The sequence below is a fragment of the Dromiciops gliroides genome, chromosome 2 (genome assembly GCF_019393635.1).
Source record: "Dromiciops gliroides isolate mDroGli1 chromosome 2, mDroGli1.pri, whole genome shotgun sequence".
Lineage (NCBI taxonomy): Eukaryota > Metazoa > Chordata > Mammalia > Microbiotheria > Microbiotheriidae > Dromiciops > Dromiciops gliroides.
Window position 1 is genome coordinate 374,222,262 of NC_057862.1, and position 20,041 is coordinate 374,242,302.

The following is a 20,041-nucleotide window of genomic DNA, read 5'->3' on the forward strand; positions in this document are numbered from 1 at the left end:
GATTCAGACAAATGCTCTAGGAAAATCTGAGAACAAGATGTGATTTTCAGCTGGGGACAGGTAATGGAGGCAAATGGATAGTGGGAGATAGTCAGGGAAGCTCCTTGAGGACAGGGACTACTTGGATTTTTTTTATCCTTAGCACTTAGTACTGTGCCAGATATATAGTAGGCACTGAATAAATGCTTGTTGGGAGACAAACTACAACAATAATTCCCATTCCTAGTCATGTGTGGCTTAAAAAGCTTTCTTCCCAACAGCCCTAAGGGGTTACTTTGCGGAGATGGTGGACCCAGAAGGCTGGCTTCAAATCCTCCTTCCTACACTCATTAGCTGTGTGACCCCGAGCAAGTCCCTTAACTCTTGCAAGTGCTTAATAAATAGTCAATATTTGCTGGATTGATTAAGGCAAAGCCAGTCTTGAGGACAGTTTTTCCTTCCCTTTGAGATCCAGCTCTTTTGCTCGATTTTGCTAGGCCTCTATTTTGTAAAGCTTAGAACCAGCATTCTCTGCTTGGTTGAAAGGTTCTAGAGACCTGGGTTCTGGTGTTCTTCTGCTACTAAACTCATTGTGGGACCTTGGACTACTTGGTTCCATCCGTTCTCTGGACCTCAGTTTTCTCTGTCAACTGAAGAGTCTGGACTTAATGAGTTCCAGTGTCTCTTTAGGCTCCCTTATTGGTGCTAACAGGCCTTCCCCTCTACCCGACCTCATTGGGCATAGAGCCTTGGAATTGCTGCCTCCAGAGGAGGAGTCTCCACTCTCTTGGGCTCTTAGTGACGTGAGTCTGAATGGGGGACATATGGCGGTGGTTGGTCCCACCCAGGGCCTGACCCGCTGTCTGTCATCTCTGACCCTGCCAGCCTGGCCACCTAGAGCCTAATGGCCTGGGCTGGGACTGTAGGGAACTCCCAGAGAGCTCAGCACCCCCTTCCCGAGCCCTAGCCCGCCCTCCGCTCCCCACCTGTAGAACTGCTGCTCACTCCCCAGCTGGATTCGCTCATACTGTGCGTAAGCCCGGTTCCCTTCCCAGTCCAGCAGCTCCACCCTCAGGGCATAGGACGCCTGGCTGGTGAGCTGGTGCAGCGCTTCATTGCCCAGCCAGTATTCACCGGCAGCATCGCCAAAGCCCTGTGAGGGGAAGAAGGGCAAGGGGAACAGATGGGTGAGGTGAGCTCGAGCCAGGGAAGGGATGTGGCCCAGAACCAGAGATGTGTGGCTGGAGGCAGACCCAGCATGAGGCAAGTCTGGCCAATCAGCATTCAGTAGCATCCTTCTCAGCTGTTTCTCCCCATTCTTGGTGTCTCCTTTGACTTCCCTGCTCTTTCAGTCCCTGTTCCACAACCACCATGCTTTTGCTTGTCTCCCCCTCTCACTGGGCCTGCTCTCAGGAAAGGCTCTGACACCGTGCACTGACCCTCTGAGGTCCAGGCAGGATCAGCCTCTGGATCCCCCCCCATCAGCCTCCTCTCTCACTTGGGGATGATGATGGTGGTGGTGATGATGACAATAATAACAATAATAACTCACATGCCTCTAGTTCAGAGGTTCTTAACCTTTTTGGGTGTTACGGGCCCCTCTGGCAGACTAGTAAGGCCTACGGACCCCTCCTTGGAGTTATGTTTTTAAATTCAGAAAATAAAATACACAGGATGATAAAGGAAACCAATTATAGTGAAATATAGTCATTGAAAAAAATTTTTAAAGCAAATTCCCAGACCCCACATCAGGAACCCCTGCTTTAGTTCTTTAAGGTTAACAAAATGCATTCTTTGCAGCAGCCCCATGAGGCCTGCGGCCTGTTTTGGAGAATGTCCCAGGTCTCCCTCATCCAATCTACTGTTTGTGGTGTCCCAGCTTCATTTTGGGCCTCATTTTGTGACTATTATCACCCCCCCCCTGCCATAGTAGGACTCAATTCCTGGCTCTCCCTCAGGCCTCCACACCACTGCCTGGGGTCTTCTTGCCAGGCCCCCTTTACCTTGAACACAGCTGTCCAGTATCCTGTTTTAAAATGTTGTGTTCTCCCATTAGAATATAAGCTCCCTGAGGCCAGGTATTATTATCTTGTTTGCTTATATTTGTATCTGTCAGCACAGTATGTGACATATAGTAAATGATTAATAAATGCCAGCCCAGTCCTCCCATTTCTCTTTTTGTCTCTCTCTCTCTGTGTCTCTTTCTGTGTCTGTCTCTTTCTTTCTCTTTAAAAAACCCTCAATGATCCTACATACTCTCTCAAGATATGACTACATCTCTGTCCCCGCTCACAGTCAAATGCCTGGAAAAAAGCTGGTGACACCATCTGCATTTTCTCTCTTTTCACTCACTTCTCAGTTTTTTGCCATCTGTCTTTCTGACCTCCCAACTCATCTGAAACTGTTCTTTCCAAATCTACCAGTGATCTTTGAGTGGCCAGATGCAATAGGTTTTTTTTTTTTTTTTAGTAATTTCTTATCTTTCTTGACCTCTGCAGCATTTGACATCATTGAGCGGCATCAAATAGGCAGTTAGGTGACATAGTAGATAGCGCCCTGGGCCTGGAATCAGGAAGACCTGATCCACCTTCAGACACATTATTTAATCCCTGTTTGCCTCAGTTTCCTCATCTGTAAAATGGGAAAATTAATACTACCTAACTCCTACGGTTGTGGTGAGGATCAAATGAGATATTTTGAAAGTGCTTAGCACATAGTTGGCACTTACTAAATGCTTATTTCTTTTCTTCCTTCCCTCTTCTCCTCTCTCTACACTCTGCCTTGGTAACCTCCTCAGTTCTTATGGGTTTAATTATCATCTCTATGCAGATGACTTCCAGATTGTATTTGCAGCACTTAGTCTCTCCCCGGAGCTCCAGTTTTTCTCCTATCCAGCTCCTCTCTGCTCACATCGTCCCATCCTTGTTCTAGCCCCACCAACTCTCACTTGGACAATTGCAATAACCTTTGAATTGGTCTCTGTGTATTAATTTTGCCCATGTTTATATACATATATGTTGTCTCTCCCAATAGATTCTAAACATTTTAAGGTCAGGGATTATTTCATCGTTGTTTTTGTATCTCAGTGCCTAGTATAGAAGTTGGCATATAGTAGGTGCTTGATAAATGCATGTTCATTTATACAAAGGAGGAATCAGATTCAAAGAAAGGAAATGACTTGCTCTGGGTCACACAGTTCATACATGTTGGAGCAAGGATAAGAGACCAGGGCTCCTGATTCTAAGGTCATTATACTTTCTACTCTCCCCTTTCCCTCTCTTTATTGTTTGGTGTGGACCAGAGATTTCATTAGTATATGGAACTCCTTGGGAGGAAACTCCCTTCACCAATGCACATTGCCCTCCTGTGGCCTGAACCAGATGAAAATGTAATTGAGAAATAATTTAATGAAATAAATGAAAAATACAATAAAACACAGATAATGTTAATATGTGGTTTTCTAAGTTGATATATGATAGGAAGAATCCTTATATATGGTTTGGTGGCCCCTTTTCTATTTGAGTTTGGTACTACAGCTTTATGTCACACATCCTCTCCCTTTCCACTAAACCACACATACACACAAAGAGCCTTTTTGTCCTTCCTCATTAGGGATCTGATGGGCAGTAGGGTCTGGAAGGCTAGGAAGTGTACCAAGGGGAAGGAGAGCCTATGAAGTTATCGAAGACTGATGCTGACACAGAAAAGTAAACCCATGGTGTGGAGGGGGAGGCAGGTAGGCAGACAGGTTGTTTCCCAGCCCCCAGGGAGCTTCCTGCCCCTTGAACCCAATAGGCCTGGGTGTCCTGGGAGACATTACCTGTTTGTAATCTTTCCAGTTCCTTTGGAAGTTTACACTGCCATTCACTCGGCGCTGAATGAGAGTCCACCCCCCACCAGTGGTCTCCATGTCACAGTATACCTGTGGGGAAAGAGATTGTCTGGGGTCACATTTGAATGAACAGGTGAATGAAAGAAAGGAGAAACAAATGACTCTTTTTTAGGTGTCTTCTCTTACCACAGGAAATTTACCCCCCCCCCCCTCCCAGCAGACCTGGTCAATCCCTTCTACAAGACTCACTGTCCTTGGAACTCCTGGGGTCAGGATTCAAGACAAGAAGTTCTAAAGAGGGTCCCTATTGTTGCTCCCACTCCCACCCCTACACTTCTCTCCCTAATGTAACAGGAAGTGTTCCAACTGTCCTGATTTCCCCACTACAATTCCTGTTCCTCTGTGGTAGCTCCTGCCAAGGAGATCCCCAAGGACCTAGCAGAGAAGGGGTGTCCTAGGTATCTCTGGGAGCCGTAGGCTCAAAGGGCTACAAGTATTCAGGGCAGTGAGGGCAGGGGGACCACAAGGCAGTGTGATGTTAGAAACAGCCTTAGTTCAGGAGTCAGGAAATTTGAGTTCCAGTCACAGCTTCACTACTAACTGACTGTGTGACTGGGCCTCCATTTCTTAGTCTATAAAATGGGGGTTTGGATTTTTTTTTTTAGTGAGGCAATTGGGGTTAAGTGACTTGCCTAGGGTCACACAGCTAGTAAGTGTTAAGTGTCTGAGGCTGGATTTGAACTCAGGTACTCCTGACTCCAGGGCTGGTGCTCTAGGAGGTTTGGATTAAGATTCTTGGAGTTTGGTGAATATCTCTGCTTGATGGCCCTGGGTAGAAAGCCAAGGGGGCCCCCACCCCCAACCCCCATCCCCCGACCTTTTTGGGCTCCGTCCAGTTGGCCACGTGGATAGTGTAGACACCACTGACATTGACCCCGGAGAGACGGATTTCCCAACAGTCCTGGAAGGGTCGCTCATCCTTCTGTAACAGAGCTGGAGTGTACAAAGGCAAAAAAGGGAAGGTGGTGAAAATGGGGGAAAGTACAAGGGGTCAGGGCAGGGCGGGCCATCTCTTACATCTTTTCTGTCCTTCACAGTTTACACACGCACCTCCTTTGATCCTCACAACAGTTAGGTGAGGGAGACAGGGTGAGGATTAGCACCCCCATTTTATAGATAGGAGAACTGAGACTTGGAAAAGGGGAAATGAATCGCCTCAGGTCACATAGCGAGTTAGTGGTGAGTGAGGGCTAGAAGTGAGGTCCCAGGCTGATGCTCTGTCCCCCACTCTGACTTGGGGGGTCCCTAAGACTCTACATGGTCTGTATGAGTTCCAATTACTTCCAGCCTCCCATTCTGTCCTATAGATACACACCCATAGGCTCCCACCAGGGAGGCCTGGGGGATGGGAGAGGGTCACACCAGGTCCTCTCACACTGTTAATTGTCCCTCTGCTATAGGTCTCCAAGATCCAAATGGCACCTCTGAGGGACTTAGGATCATAGATTTAGAGCCGAAAAGGACCTCGGAGGCTAGCTTCTTAAACTGTGGGTCATGACCCCATCTGGGTTCTCATAACTGAATGTGGGGGTCGGGAAAAATTTGGCACCAGTAAAAGGTTATGCACACCTATTTTATATACTTATATATACCTGGGGTGGCGTAAAGATTTCTTGGGCAAAAAGGGGTTGCGAGTGGAAAAAGTTTCAGAAGCCCTGATCTAATTCATCACCCTGCCTCCCCCAAACACATACACTTTTCAGAGGAAGAAGTGACTTGTCCAAGGTCATACAGGCAGTAAATAATTAATCCTGTATCTGAACCTAGGTCCTCTGATTCCAAATCTTGTGTCTGCTTTTCTTCTTCCCCAGCATTGCTTCACACTGGTGCAGTGAAGGAGCTCACTTGTGGGAGGCAGAAACTGTGGCTCTACCATTGACTTGCTGTGTGAACTTAGGCCAGTCTCTGTCCCTCTCTGGGCCTTGGTTCACACCTCTGTAAACTGAAGGTTTGGAGCAGGTTCTTTCCTGCTCTAACATTCTACATTCTAAAGTCCCTTCTAGTTCTAATGTTCTATGTTCTGAGGTCCCTTAGAATTCTACCATTTTTCTGTTTTATGCTGAAGTGTAACTAGAGTGAGGCCAATGGAGCTTTTCCCTATGGCGTCGAAATTTAGAAAGCACTTCAATAGGTAGAAACAACTGAGTTCAATACTGAGTTAGTAAGAACAATTAGTGAAGAGAAGTACCAAATGAAGTGTCCTTTCCCCTCTTCTTTCCCTCTTGTCCTCTGAGGGACAAGAATGAGTTACAGGCCCCATGGGCCCATACCATGGGTTCTGATCTCCCTTACAAGGGGCAATGTGCCAGGTAGGAGGTGGGAGCTACTAAGAGGCCTTAAGAACATACGTAAAGCCCTTGGCAAACTTAAAATTACTATCTAAATGCTAGCTATGATTACCATCCTCCTCCTTCTTCTCACCCTTGACCCTTGACTTCCCTGGGCCATGGTCTTTCAGCTAGGTGCCAGAATTGCTGGTTCTAGATCCAGGCCCTTTCCAGCTCAGATGTCTCTATGGTCTAAGGTCCTATGATATCCTGTAGAGTCAGTCTTAACATTTACCTGATTCTGCTTCTAGAAGTGCTATTCACTTAGGATTGGAGAGATAGGGTCTTCTCAAAGATTCTTTCAACTTAGAGATGACCTAGCCCCACCCCTCCCATTTTATAATACACAGGTAGAATGATGATGATGATGAAGAAACAGGTAGTAAACATCGTGGGATTTGAATCCAGGTCCTTTGACTCCAAAGCTTCTGCCTCCCTATCTTGTGCAACCCAGGTCATGTAATTTTCTTGTTACTTAACCTCTGTCTGCTTCAGTTTCTTCAACTGTAAAATGGGGGTAATAATAGGCCCTACCTCCCTGGACAGCTGTGAAGATCAAATGAGATAATAATTGGAAAGCTCTCAGCCCAGTGCCCGGCACACAGTAGGTGCTTAATTAATTCTCATTTGCTCCTTCCCTCACCATTGCCTGTCACTGCTGGCCCCTGCTCCATGGGCTCTAGTCTGTCCATTTCTCAGGATGGGGGGGGGGCTGGGCCAGAAAAGCAGAAAGGGGCCCCTGAGGTCTCCATCTGTCCCGGAAGGCCCCGGATCATGTTGAACTATTTTCTAGGCAGTGTTTGAGAAGCACCACAGTGGATCTGGCTCCCGGGGACCCCCGCTGGGAAATGATACAATATTTAAAAACAAACAAGCAGGGAATGTTAACAACTTCTACCCCCAAAACTATTTATTTAATGTAATCTCAGAGGTGGTTTTGGCTGTGAGACTACCCAAACTCTGGCTCCTCCGGGGCTTGGCAGGATCTCAAGGCCAACAGGGGCGATGAACTACAACTGACAGGTAGTCTGGCCACTGAGCGGAGGAAGTGCGGCTTCTTATTTTTGACTGGGCCCCTGGAGAAGGGGGTGTGGGAGGAGGGTCTGCGAGTGGAAGGAACTCACCGAGCAGATATGATATTCTTTTATTTTTTTTGCGGGGCAATGGGGGTTAAGTGACTTGCCCAGGGTCACACAGCTAGTAAGTGTCAAGTGTATGAGGTTGGATTTGAACTCAGGTCCTCCTGAATCCAGGGCCAGTGCTTTATCCACTGCACCACCTAGCTGCCCTCTAGATACGATATTCTTGTCCTCCTTTTTCGGACAAAACAGCCGAAGACCCACAGATGAGAAGTGGCAGGATCACAGATCTCAATCTGGGGTGGCCTAAGAACTCTAATGCTTGATACTTGTGGGACCTCAGACAATTCGCATGACACTTCAGGGCCTCACTTTCTTCTATAAAATGGGAGGGGGCGGGGCTAGGTCATCTCTAAGTTGATCCAACAGAATACGGGAATGGAAGAGATGTTAACATGACTGTCATTGATTTGATAGGCCCCATGGAGATCATCTGAGCCCACAGGTCATAGACTGAATTCAAGGCAAAATTCAGGGCACACAGCTTGCCCGGCTTAATCAATACTTCTTGTTATTGTTTGTTGTAAATACAGAGTGTCCCCAAAGTCTTGGTGCAGTTTTAAGCTTTAATAGTTTCAAATTGCATTTAGACTTTTGGGACTGCCTCTGTTATCTCTCTTTCATGTATTTCCTCCCATTGGGAACATGGACTTAGAGCCAGAAAGGACTCTTGTTGTTAAGTCATTTTTCAGTAGTGTCTGACTGTCTGTGACCCCAGTTGTGTCTGACTCTCTGTGAGTCTATTTGGACTTTTCTTGGCCAAGATTCTGAAGTGGTTTGTCATTTCTTTCTTCAGCTCATTTTACAGATGAGGAAACTGAGGCAAACTGGGTTGAATGACTTGTTCAGGGTCATACAACAAATTAGTATCTGAGGTCAGATTTGAATTCTAATCTTCCTGACTCCAGGCCTAGCTTTCTATCCACTGAGCCACCTAATTGCCTTTTAGAAGAGACTCCAGGGCAGCTAGGCAGCACAGTGAATAAAGTACTGGCCCTGGATTCAGGAGGACCCAAGTTCAAATCTGGCCTCAGACACTTGACACTTACTAGCTGTGTGACCTTGGGCAAGTCACTTAACCCTCATTGCCCTGCCCCCCCCCAAAAAAAGGCCAAGAAGGAACTCTAGGTATTATCTAGTCCAAGCCCCTGATTTTATAGTTGAGGTAACTGAGGAAACCTCAAGAGGGGAGGTGAGCAGGCCAAGTGATGGCTCAGGGATTTGAACCCAGGACCTCTGACTCCAAATCCTGAGACCCTTCTGTGGTGTTACATTGCTTCCCATTCAGTTCATTGGACATTTACAGAGCACCCATTATATACAATAGCCTGTGCTTGGGACTGGGACACAAAGATAAAAATGACCTGCCAGTGTGATAGGACCTAAGGTGAAATTTAGACCAAGTGCTCTGGGACAAGTGGGGGAGGAAGAGCTCCCTTTCAGCTCAGGGACAAGGGGAGGCTTCACGGAGGAGGTGGCAACTAAGCTGAGCCTAGAGGAGTCTTAAAATTAGAGACGGGGTCTGGGGAGTAGAGGAAAGCAGTGTTTGAGCAAAGGGGGGACATGGTTGAAGCTATACATTAGGATGATTATGTTGACAGCTGGTATTTAGGGTGGCTTGGAAATGGGAGACAAGAAGAATATTAGCTCACATTTCTTTTTTTTTCATTTTTTTGAGGCACTTGGGGTTAAGTGACTTGCCCAGGGTCACACAGCTAGTAAGTGTCAAGTGTCTGAGGTTGGATTTGAACTCAGGTCCTCCTGAATCCAGGGCCGTTGCTCTATCCACTGGGCCACCTAGCTGCCCCTTGGCTCACATTTCTTTAGCGTTTTACAAAGCACTTTCCCATTGGCTGTTTCATCTAATCCTCACAATATCCCTATGAGGGAGGCAGGGCAGGGGCTATCAGTCTCATTTTACAGAAAAGGAAACTGAGGCTCTGAGAGGGAGTGACTTGTTCAAGGTCACACACAAAAGCAAACCCCTGAAACTGGGAATTGGGTTTTCTCTCTCCATCCACCACACTTAATATGCATGTTCTGTTGGTTCATTTTATACACTGACTCTTCCTCAGAGAATGCTCTGCTTCCCTGTGGGCCAGCCTGACCCTGTACTGGACTAGAAATCAGGGATGCCTAGGTTCTGTTGGGCAGAAACAATGGGAACAACACAGGGGTTGCATTAATAGGCCACTGGGGAAGGAGGCATTGTGGGAATTCTTTGGGTAAGGAGTTCTGAGGAGGGAAGAAACCCCACTTATTCTAAGGGCTTCCCCATCCTTCCCCCTAACACCAGGTGAGGTGGCTGCCTTGTGCCTGGAGGCCTGCCCTGCAGATTTGCCTGCAGCTGGAGTTTGGGCTGGGAGAGATGTGAGGCCTGGGCATGGTGCCCTGGGCAGGATCCATAGGCAAGCCACACCTGGGATCAATTTCAAGAGCTCCAGGCTCCGGACTTCACAGAATCCCCCCATGAAATCATGCCTGGTGGTTTGGCCCTCTTCACCCCACTCTCCCAACCCCCAGGCCAAAATTCAATTCTTTGCCTTCCTGGCTTCTCTGGGTTGTAGGCCTATGCTCACCAGTGCTGTCCCTGGGGGTAAGCTGGCAAGGTCGGGATTGTGCTAGCAGGGGTCCCTACATATCATAGATCTTAGAGAACAAGGAATGTCTGGGCTGGAAGGGATTTTAGAAGTCTGGTCCAATTCCCTTATTTTACATATGGAAAAAATGAAGCCCCAGAGGAAAAGCGACTTTGTCCAAGGTCATAAGGAAAGTCAGCAATGGAACCCAGGTGTCCTGATTCTCAATAGCAATTGGAGACTATACCACACTGCTCAAACTCCACCATCAGTGTTTCCCTGCTTGTCAGTCTCTCAGAAGATACTTGTTGTTGAGTCGTTTCAGTCATATCTGACTCTCCATGACCCCATTGGGGGTTTTCTTGGCAAAGATACTGGAGGGGTTTGCCATTTCCTTCTCCAGCTCATTTGACAGATGAGGCCAACAGGGTTAAATGACTTGTCCAGGGTCACATAGCTAGTAGTGTCTGAGGCTAGATTTGAACTCAGGTCTTCCTTACTCCAGGCCCAGAGATATACCTACTTCACTACTCAGCTACTCCCAGAAGGTACTACTAAAATGCAGAGCCCTGGAGGGAGTAGTTGAGGTGGGGGAAATGAGGACTTCTAGAATCCTGAATTTTGCCAAGGACAGTTCCAGGGCCCAAGAAAAGCTAGAAACCTAGGACTGCAACAGGGTAGGCAAATGTTTTGACCTGTTAGGGTCCTGTGACCCCTTCTGTCAAGTGGTAACTTCTTTTCTAGTACTTTGCTTGGGGAAATCCCTTCACTGGTCCCTTATCTTTGGGCCACAGTTTCTTATTCTGTAAAATGAGGGGGTTGGACTAAATGATCTCTAAGGGGTTTTCCAGGTCAGACATCTCATGCTTCTTTGATGCTAATGATTTTTCTACCCATTTGACAGATGACAAAACTGAGGCTTAGTAACTTGCTCAAGGTCAAGGACTTCCCCAAGCAGAACTGGACTTTTAAGAATTATGGAAGTTGGGGTGGCTAGGTGGTACAGTGGATAAAGCACTGGCCCTGAATTCAGGGGTACCTGAGTTCAAATCCGGCCTCAGACACTTGACACTAGCTGTGTGACCCTGGGCAAGTCACTTAACCCCCATTGCCCTGCAAAAAACCAAAAAACAAACCAAAACCAAAACAAAACAAAAAATTATCGAAGTTGGGGGCACAGTGGATAAAGCACCAGCCCTAGATTCAGGAGGACCTGAGTTCAAATGTGACCTCAGACACTTGACACTTAACTAGCTGTGTGACCCTGGGCAAGTCACTTAACCCTCATTGCCCAGCCCCCCCCCCAAAAAAAAAGAATTGTGGAACATCATCAAGCAGGTCTAGTTCATACCCCTGAATACTTGGTCCCAGGCATCTTTTCCCCCTGCTTGCCTCCCCTGCAGTCCTCAGGCAGCCTCACCTTTGCCGCTGGAGACAATGTGAACCAGGCGCTGTACGGAGTCTAGGAGCTGTCGCTGCTGCCTCTGGAGGAGGCTTGTGTTGCTGTTGGCTGCGTGCAGGCTCCTCTCTAGGCCCTCCAGGGTGCTGCTCTGACGGTTCACCAGACGCCGGAGCTTCTCCCTCTCGCCCCGGATGCCCTCCAGCTCACTCTGGTGCTTGCTTTCCATGGCCCGCACTCGTGTCTCTAACACACTGCCCAGGAGGAACACACAGGGTGGGCAGAGGGAAGGCTCCATCGGGGAGCCAGGATTTACCACCGACTCACTGGGGTGGGGGTGGGGGTGGGGACATGGCCTGGCTATAAAATGAGGTTGGGCTGGATGCTCATTGAGGCTCCTTCTGGATCTGAGGTTGGGTGTTCTGGGAACCACTCCACTCACACTGTCAGCACTACATTATATAACATTCTCTGTCCTGTGGATCTTTCTGGCTCTGATGTTCTATGACTGCAAATAAGGTTAGTATTTGGAGTTGAAGAAGGTGACCTGGGATTGATGGAGCTGTCAATCCTTCGAGTTTCCTTCAATTTCCCTTGGGAGGACCCTACCCACACCCACCACTCTGCATGGAACAGGGAACAGGCAGCATGGATCGATCCAAAGATGACTTGATGGTAAGAGAGGGGTTACATGCGCTGGGCCTCACTCAAAGTCTCATAGGGAGTCAATAATGTAGCTGGCATTTACATAGTTCTTTAAGGTTTGCAAAGCACTTTACACAGGTTAATTCATTTTATCTTCATAGCAACCTTGTCAGGTAGGTGCTACTATTATCTCCATTTTACAGATGAGGAAACTGAGGCAGAGATGTTAAATGACTTGCACAAGGTCATACAACTAGTAAGTGTCTGAGGCAGGAGTTGAGCTCATACCCCTGAATACTTGGTCCTAGGCATCTTTTCTCCCTGCTTGCCTCCCCTGTAATCCTCAGGCAGCCTCCCCTTTGCCACTGGAGACAATGTGAACCATGTCTTCCTGATTCTAAGTACTATGCTTTATCCACTGCACCACCTAATTGCTTAGTAGAGTAGTACCTCAGGCTTGATGATTCCTGGGCCTGTGATCTTTATCTTTATTTCTATCTCTGTCCCCATCTTTGTCTCTGTCTCTATTCCTATCCCTATGGTTATCTCTGTCACTGTCTGTATCTCTTTTCTTCTTTTTTTCTTCAGGGCAATGAGGGTTAAGTGACTTGCCCAGGGTCACACAGCTAGTATGTGTCAAGTGTCTGAGGCCAGGTTTTAAATCCAAGGCTGGTGTTTTATCCACTGAGCCACTTAGCTGCCCCTGTATCTCTTTTCATCTCCATCTCCATCTCTATCTCTGTCTCTATTTCTATTTCTTTCCCTATCTCTATCCCTGTCTCTGTCTCTATCTCCATCTATGTCTGTTTCTATCTCTGTCTCTATCCCTGTCTCTGTCTCTATCTCCATCTCAATCTCCATTTCCATCTCTATTTCTGTCTCTCTCTCCCTATCTCTGTCTCTTATCTCTGTCCCCCGTCTCTATCTCCATCTCTATCTCTATTTCTATCCCTATCCCTGTCTCTGTCTCTGTCCCTGTCTCTGTCTCTATCTCTATATCTCTATCCTTATCCCTATCTCTGTCTCTGTCTCTGTCTCTGTCCCTGTGTCTGTCTCTATCTCTATCTCCATTTCTTTCTCTATCCCTATCCCTATCCCTATCCCTATCCCTATCCCTATCCCTATCCCTATCCCTATCCCTATCCCTATCCTTATCCCTATCCCTATCCCTATCCCTATCTCTGTCTCTGTCCCTGTGTCTGTCTCTATCTCCATTTCTTTCTCTATCCCTATCCCTATCCCTGTCTCTGTCTCTATCTCTATATCTCTATCCTTATCCCTATCTCTGTCTCTGTCCCTGTGTCTGTCTCTATCTCCATTTCTTTCTCTATCCCTATCCCTGTCTCTGTCTCTATCTCTATCTCTCTATCCTTATCCCTATCTCTGTCTCTGTCCCTGTGTCTGTCTCTATCCCTATCCCTATCCCTATCCCTATCTCTGTCTCTGTCTCTGTCTCTATCTCTATATCTCTATCCTTATCCCTATCTCTGTCTCTGTCCCTGTGTCTGTCTCTATCTCCATTTCTTTCTCTATTCCTATCCCTATCCCTGTCTCTGTCTCTATCTCTATATCTCTATCCTTATCCCTATCTCTGTCTCTGTCTCTATCTCCATTTCTTTCTCTATCCCTATCCCTATCCCTATCTCTGTCTCTGTTTCTGTCCCTGTCTCTGTCTCTATCTCTATATCTCTATCCTTATCCCTATCTCTGTCTCTGTCCCTGTGTCTGTCTCTATCTCCATTTCTTTCTCTATCCTTATCCCTATCCCTGTCTCTGTCTCTATCTCTATATCTCTATCCTTATCCCTATCTCTGTCTCTGTCCCTGTGTCTGTCTCTATCTCCATTTCTTTCTCTATCCCTATCCCTATCCCTGTCTCTGTCTCTATCTCTATATCTCTATCCTTATCCCTATCTCTGTCTCTGTCCCTGTGTCTGTCTCTATCCCTATCCCTATCCCTATCTCTGTCTCTGTCTCTGTCCCTGTCTCTGTCTCTATCTCTATATCTCTATCCTTATCCCTATCTCTGTCTCTGTCCCTGTGTCTGTCTCTATCCCTATCCCTATCCCTGTCTCTGTCTCTGTCTCTATCTCTATATCTCTATCCTTATCCCTATCTCTGTCTCTGTCCCTGTGTCTGTCTCTATCCCTATCCCTGTGTCTGTCTCTATCTCTATATCTCTATCCTTATCCCTATCTCTGTCTCTGTCCCTGTGTCTGTCTCTATCCCTATTCCTATCCCTATCCCTATCCCTATCCCTGTCTCTGTCTCTATCTCTATATCTCTATCCTTATCCCTATCTCTGTCTCTGTCCCTGTGTCTGTCTCTATCTCCATTTCTTTCTCTATCCTTATCCCTATCCCTGTCTCTGTCTCTATCTCTATATCTCTATCCTTATCCCTATCTCTGTCTCTGTCCCTGTGTCTGTCTCTATCCCTATCCCTATCCCTATCTCTGTCTCTGTCTCTGTCCCTGTCTCTGTCTCTATCTCTATATCTCTATCCTTATCCCTATCTCTGTCTCTGTCCCTATGTCTGTCTCTATCCCTATCCCTATCCCTATCCCTGTCTCTGTCTCTGTCTCTATCTCTATATCTCTATCCTTATCCCTATCTCTGTCTCTGTCCCTGTGTCTGTCTCTATCCCTATTCCTATCCCTATCCCTATCCCTGTCTCTGTCTCTATCTCTATATCTCTATCCTTATCCCTATCTCTGTCTCTGTCCCTGTGTCTGTCTCTATCTCCATTTCTTTCTCTATTCCTATCCCTATCCCTATCCCTATCCCTGTCTCTGTCTCTATCTCTCTATCTCTCTATCTCTATCCTTATCCCTATCTCTGTCTCTGTCCCTGTGTCTGTCTCTATCTCCATTTCTTTCTCTATCCCTATCCCTATCCCTATCCCTATCCCTATCCCTATCCCTATCTCTGTCTCTGTTTCTGTCCCTGTCTCTGTCTCTATCTCTATATCTCTATCCTTATCCCTATCTCTGTCTCTGTCCCTGTGTCTGTCTCTATCTCCATTTCTTTCTCTATCCTTATCCCTATCCCTGTCTCTGTCTCTATCTCTATATCTCTATCCTTATCCCTATCTCTGTCTCTGTCCCTGTCCCTGTGTCTGTCTCTATCCCTATCCCTATCCCTATCTCTGTCTCTGTCTCTGTCCCTGTCTCTGTCTCTATCTCTATATCTCTATCCTTATCCCTATCTCTGTCTCTGTCCCTGTGTCTGTCTCTATCCCTATCCCTATCCCTGTCTCTGTCTCTGTCTCTATCTCTATATCTCTATCCTTATCCCTATCTCTGTCTCTGTCCCTGTGTCTGTCTCTATCCCTATCCCTATCCCTATCCCTGTGTCTGTCTCTATCTCTATATCTCTATCCTTATCCCTATCTCTGTCTCTGTCCCTGTGTCTGTCTCTATCCCTATTCCTATCCCTATCCCTATCCCTATCCCTGTCTCTGTCTCTATCTCTATATCTCTATCCTTATTCCTATCTCTGTCTCTGTCCCTGTGTCTGTCTCTATCTCCATTTCTTTCTCTATCCTTATCCCTATCCCTGTCTCTGTCTCTATCTCTATATCTCTATCCTTATCCCTATCTCTGTCTCTGTCCCTGTGTCTGTCTCTATCCCTATCCCTATCCCTATCTCTGTCTCTGTCTCTGTCCCTGTCTCTGTCTCTATCTCTATATCTCTATCCTTATCCCTATCTCTGTCTCTGTCCCTATGTCTGTCTCTATCCCTATCCCTATCCCTATCCCTGTCTCTGTCTCTGTCTCTATCTCTATATCTCTATCCTTATCCCTATCTCTGTCTCTGTCCCTGTGTCTGTCTCTATCCCTATTCCTATCCCTATCCCTATCCCTGTCTCTGTCTCTATCTCTATATCTCTATCCTTATCCCTATCTCTGTCTCTGTCCCTGTGTCTGTCTCTATCTCCATTTCTTTCTCTATTCCTATCCCTATCCCTATCCCTATCCCTATCCCTGTCTCTGTCTCTATCTCTCTATCTCTCTATCTCTATCCTTATCCCTATCTCTGTCTCTGTCCCTGTGTCTGTCTCTATCTCCATTTCTTTCTCTATCCCTATCCCTATCCCTATCCCTATCCCTATCCCTATCTCTGTCTCTGTTTCTGTCCCTGTCTCTGTCTCTATCTCTATATCTCTATCCTTATCCCTATCTCTGTCTCTGTCCCTGTGTCTGTCTCTATCTCCATTTCTTTCTCTATCCTTATCCCTATCCCTGTCTCTGTCTCTATCTCTATATCTCTATCCTTATCCCTATCTCTGTCTCTGTCCCTGTGTCTGTCTCTATCCCTATCCCTATCCCTATCTCTGTCTCTGTCTCTGTCCCTGTCTCTGTCTCTATCTCTATATCTCTATCCTTATCCCTATCTCTGTCTCTGTCCCTATGTCTGTCTCTATCCCTATCCCTATCCCTATCCCTGTCTCTGTCTCTGTCTCTATCTCTATATCTCTATCCTTATCCCTATCTCTGTCTCTGTCCCTGTGTCTGTCTCTATCCCTATTCCTATCCCTATCCCTATCCCTGTCTCTGTCTCTATCTCTATATCTCTATCCTTATCCCTATCTCTGTCTCTGTCCCTGTGTCTGTCTCTATCTCCATTTCTTTCTCTATTCCTATCCCTATCCCTATCCCTATCCCTGTCTCTGTCTCTATCTCTCTATCTCTCTATCTCTATCCTTATCCCTATCTCTGTCTCTGTCCCTGTGTCTGTCTCTATCTCCATTTCTTTCTCTATCCCTATCCCTATCCCTATCCCTATCTCTGTCTCTGTTTCTGTCCCTGTCTCTGTCTCTATCTCTATATCTCTATCCTTATCCCTATCTCTGTCTCTGTCCCTGTGTCTGTCTCTATCCCTATCCCTATCCCTATCCCTATCCCTATCCCTATCCCTATCTCTATCCCTATCCCTATCCCTATCCCTGTGTCTGTCCCTGTGTCTGTCTCTATCTCCATTTCTTTCTCTATCCCTATCCCTATCCCTATCCCTGTCTCTGTCTCTGTCTCTGTCTCTTCTCTGTCTCCATCTCCATCTCTCTCTGTTGCCTCCCATGCATTCTTTGGTTACTAGGGTTGGACAGGCCAGCCCACTGCTGAGATTCTGCCCCCTTTCTCTCTGCCTTTGTACCTGTTCCGATTCTGCAGTTTGTGGATTTCATTTGTCTGTAGGAGCAGCTGCTTCTCTAGCTTGTTGGTGGATAGTGAGTTCTCAAGTAGCTGGAGCTCAATCCTGGACGTCTGGTTCAGTACCTGTGCAGGGGACAGAGGGGACATGTATATAGTACTTTTGAGGCCAAGAGAAATTGCCCAAGGCCTCAGAGAAGGCCTCAGTGGTTCAACTGGGACTCAGACCTAGGTATCCTAACCCCCTTCCCAGGTCTTTCCATCACTCCCTATTGTTCTCTCTCAGCAGGGGGAGGTGACTTGTCCAAGGTCGCTAAGGGAACAATGACTGAGTTTGGATTGGAACCCAGGCCTCCTTGCTTCTGGCTCTAGGTATTGAACATACATTGCCCTACCACTGAGGCTGGTTCTCAGCTCTGGGCCTACAGGGTCTCTCTTGGTACCTCCTTGTCTCCCTGCTTCCCTGTGGGTGTGCCCCTTTTAGACTCCAAAATTTCCCAAAGCCAAGGGCCAATCCAAGTAGGTTGACCTGAGGAGGGGCCAAGCATGGTGGGTGGTTTGTGGGGTTGGGCCCTGAAACTAGCAGCCCTTCCTAGCATAGCACTTAATACACCAAAAGCTCTCCTTCCTATAAGAAGATTCTCCTGAACCCCTGGTCCCTACCAGCATCAGGGATGGGCTTCAGGAGCTCTCCCACACTCTGTTGTCCCCCTTATTAACTATATCAGTGGGATAGCCCCTATCATTGGGTGAAGGGGGCTGTCTGGGGAACAGGCTGAAGCCAACCAGATTCCAAATGAACCAAACTCCAGCCCTCCCACTCATTAGCCCTGGGCTCTTAGCACCCATAGGTCCTAAGAGGAGAAGGTAGGGGGAGTCACAAGGCAGAAGACTGATTCAGGGATGAACCTGGAGGGGAAGGAGATAGGTTGGCTTGGGGCCAACCTTAGGAGGACTGGGAGGCCAGAGACCTTGGTCGGAGTCTCAAATCTACCACTGACTAGCTGTGTGATCTTGAGCTAGTCTTTCTGCTATCTGAGTCTCAGATTCCCCCATGTGTAAAATGAAGGCCTTCTACGTGATGCTTTCTAAGGTCTCTCCAAGTTTTAAAGTACCATGGCTTCTCATGGCTTCTCTGACCTGCCCCGTTTCCTGAAAGTTTTGGGCTGCCTCCTCTTTTCTCCACAAAGATTCCCCATCTCTTAAACTGGTGAGCTCCAACCCTACAGCTGCCTTATTCCCTCAAAGGATGGTTAGGACAATGGGCAAGAGAAGGAGATTGGTGGAAACGGCCTAATTTCCCACTTCCTTACAGCCACGCCCCTCCTGTCAAGTTTCCACCATGGTTGTAAACATACCCTGCATCAGTCCCTGTAGCTAACATAGGATTTAGAGCCGGAAGGGACATTAGAGGTCATAAGCTCTAACCCTTTGCTTTATAATTGGAGAAACTGAGGCCCAACAGCCCTGAGTCCAAATTCAGCCTCTGATGCTTATAAGCTCTATGATCTTGGGCAAGTGCTGGGCCTCAGTTTCTTCACCTGTAAAATGGGCGTGGGGTGGGCAAGAAGGCCTCTGAGCTAGTTCTCTTTCAGTTCTAAATCTAGGATTTAGTGATTCCAAGTCACAAAGAGCATAGCAGGGATTACAATTCAGGTCCTTTCATTCTAAATTCAGAGGTTCCATGACCTTAGGTTAGGGCTAAGAATCCTGGAGAAGAGTTTTGTTCAGCTCAGGTGGGGCTCCCGTTGTACCACTAGAATACTTTTAACTCTGACTTGTCCTATTCTCCTCAGTCCTTCAGACATTACCCCTCTCTTCCCTTATCCCCAGTCGCCTCTCCACCCTCATCCCCACCCTCATCTCGTATTAGACCCCTCTGGGCCTGTCCTTGTGTCTCTTATCCCTTCCCTCAATCCTCCTCTCTCCCGTCCTGTACCTGGGCTTCCACATCAGTGAGTTTCCTTGTTTGTTGGGCTGTCTGGTTGAGCAGATTGGTGCCAAGCTCAAGCATGGTCGCTGTCTGGTTCTGGACCACATTCTGTTGGATCTGAACCATGTCTGACTTCATATTCATCTGGATGTAGCTCTCCAGCTGGAAGAAAGAGAACATAATGACTGGGTTACGGCAGAGGGAGGGGTTCAGTCATGCTATAAAGCATACATTCAGTGGTGATTGTCCACTGGGGAGGCAGTAAGGGTCTTGCTTTAGAGAACCAATCCAAAGGAGGAGTAAGTGGTCCTTCGGCCTCTCAGTTCATGGCCTGTGCTCCTGGGGAGAGTCTACTTTAGGAAAAGGGGTATCACATGTTGAAAGAGTTTGAGGGTTCACTGGCAAAATAGGCACAATGGTTAATTTTTTTTTTTTAGTGAGGCAATTGGGGTTAATTGACTTGCCCAGGGTCACACAGCTAGTAAGTGTTAAGTGTATGAGGCCAGATTTGAACTCAGGTCCTCCTGAATCCAGGGCTGGTGCTCTATCCATTGCACTACCTAGCTGCCCCCACAATGGTTAATTTTAAATGTATGATCACTGTTATTTTATTTATTACAGATAAACAGGCAGGTATAGTGGAAAGAACAAGAACTTGGAGACAAGAGACTGGGTTCACATCTTACATGTATCAATTCTTAGCTATGTAACTGTGGACAAGCAGCTGCGTAATGAAGTGGATTGAGTCAGGAGGAGCTAAGACAGCCTGAGACATTTCCTAGCTGTGTGACCCTGGGCAAGTCAATTAATCTTGTTTGCCTTAGTTCTTCATCTGTAATGAATTGGAGAAAGAAATGGCAAAGCACTCCCATGTTTTTCCTGAGAAAACCCCAAATGGGGTCATGGAGAGTTTGAAATGACTGAACAACAGTTTGAACAATTGTGGCCAAAACCAACTTTTCTGACCCTCACTTTTCTCATCTAAGAAATGGGGAAAATAA

At 47.0% G+C, this 20,041-nt stretch overlaps 1 protein-coding gene across 2 annotated transcripts in view; it reads right to left on the reverse strand.

Moving 5' to 3' along the window:
* ANGPT4 (angiopoietin 4) overlaps window positions 1-20,041 on the reverse strand; it is a 78,499-nt gene that overhangs the window by 10,302 nt on the left and 48,156 nt on the right. For both annotated transcript variants that reach the window (XM_043981347.1, XM_043981346.1), the window contains 6 exons: window positions 19,047-19,202; window positions 17,112-17,233; window positions 11,337-11,569; window positions 4,689-4,804; window positions 3,800-3,901; window positions 966-1,132 (listed from right to left, as the gene is read on the reverse strand). In XM_043981347.1, coding sequence (XP_043837282.1) covers window positions 966-1,132; window positions 3,800-3,901; window positions 4,689-4,804; window positions 11,337-11,569; window positions 17,112-17,233; window positions 19,047-19,202 — 896 coding nt within the window. The remainder of the gene's footprint in view (window positions 1-965; window positions 1,133-3,799; window positions 3,902-4,688; window positions 4,805-11,336; window positions 11,570-17,111; window positions 17,234-19,046; window positions 19,203-20,041) is intronic.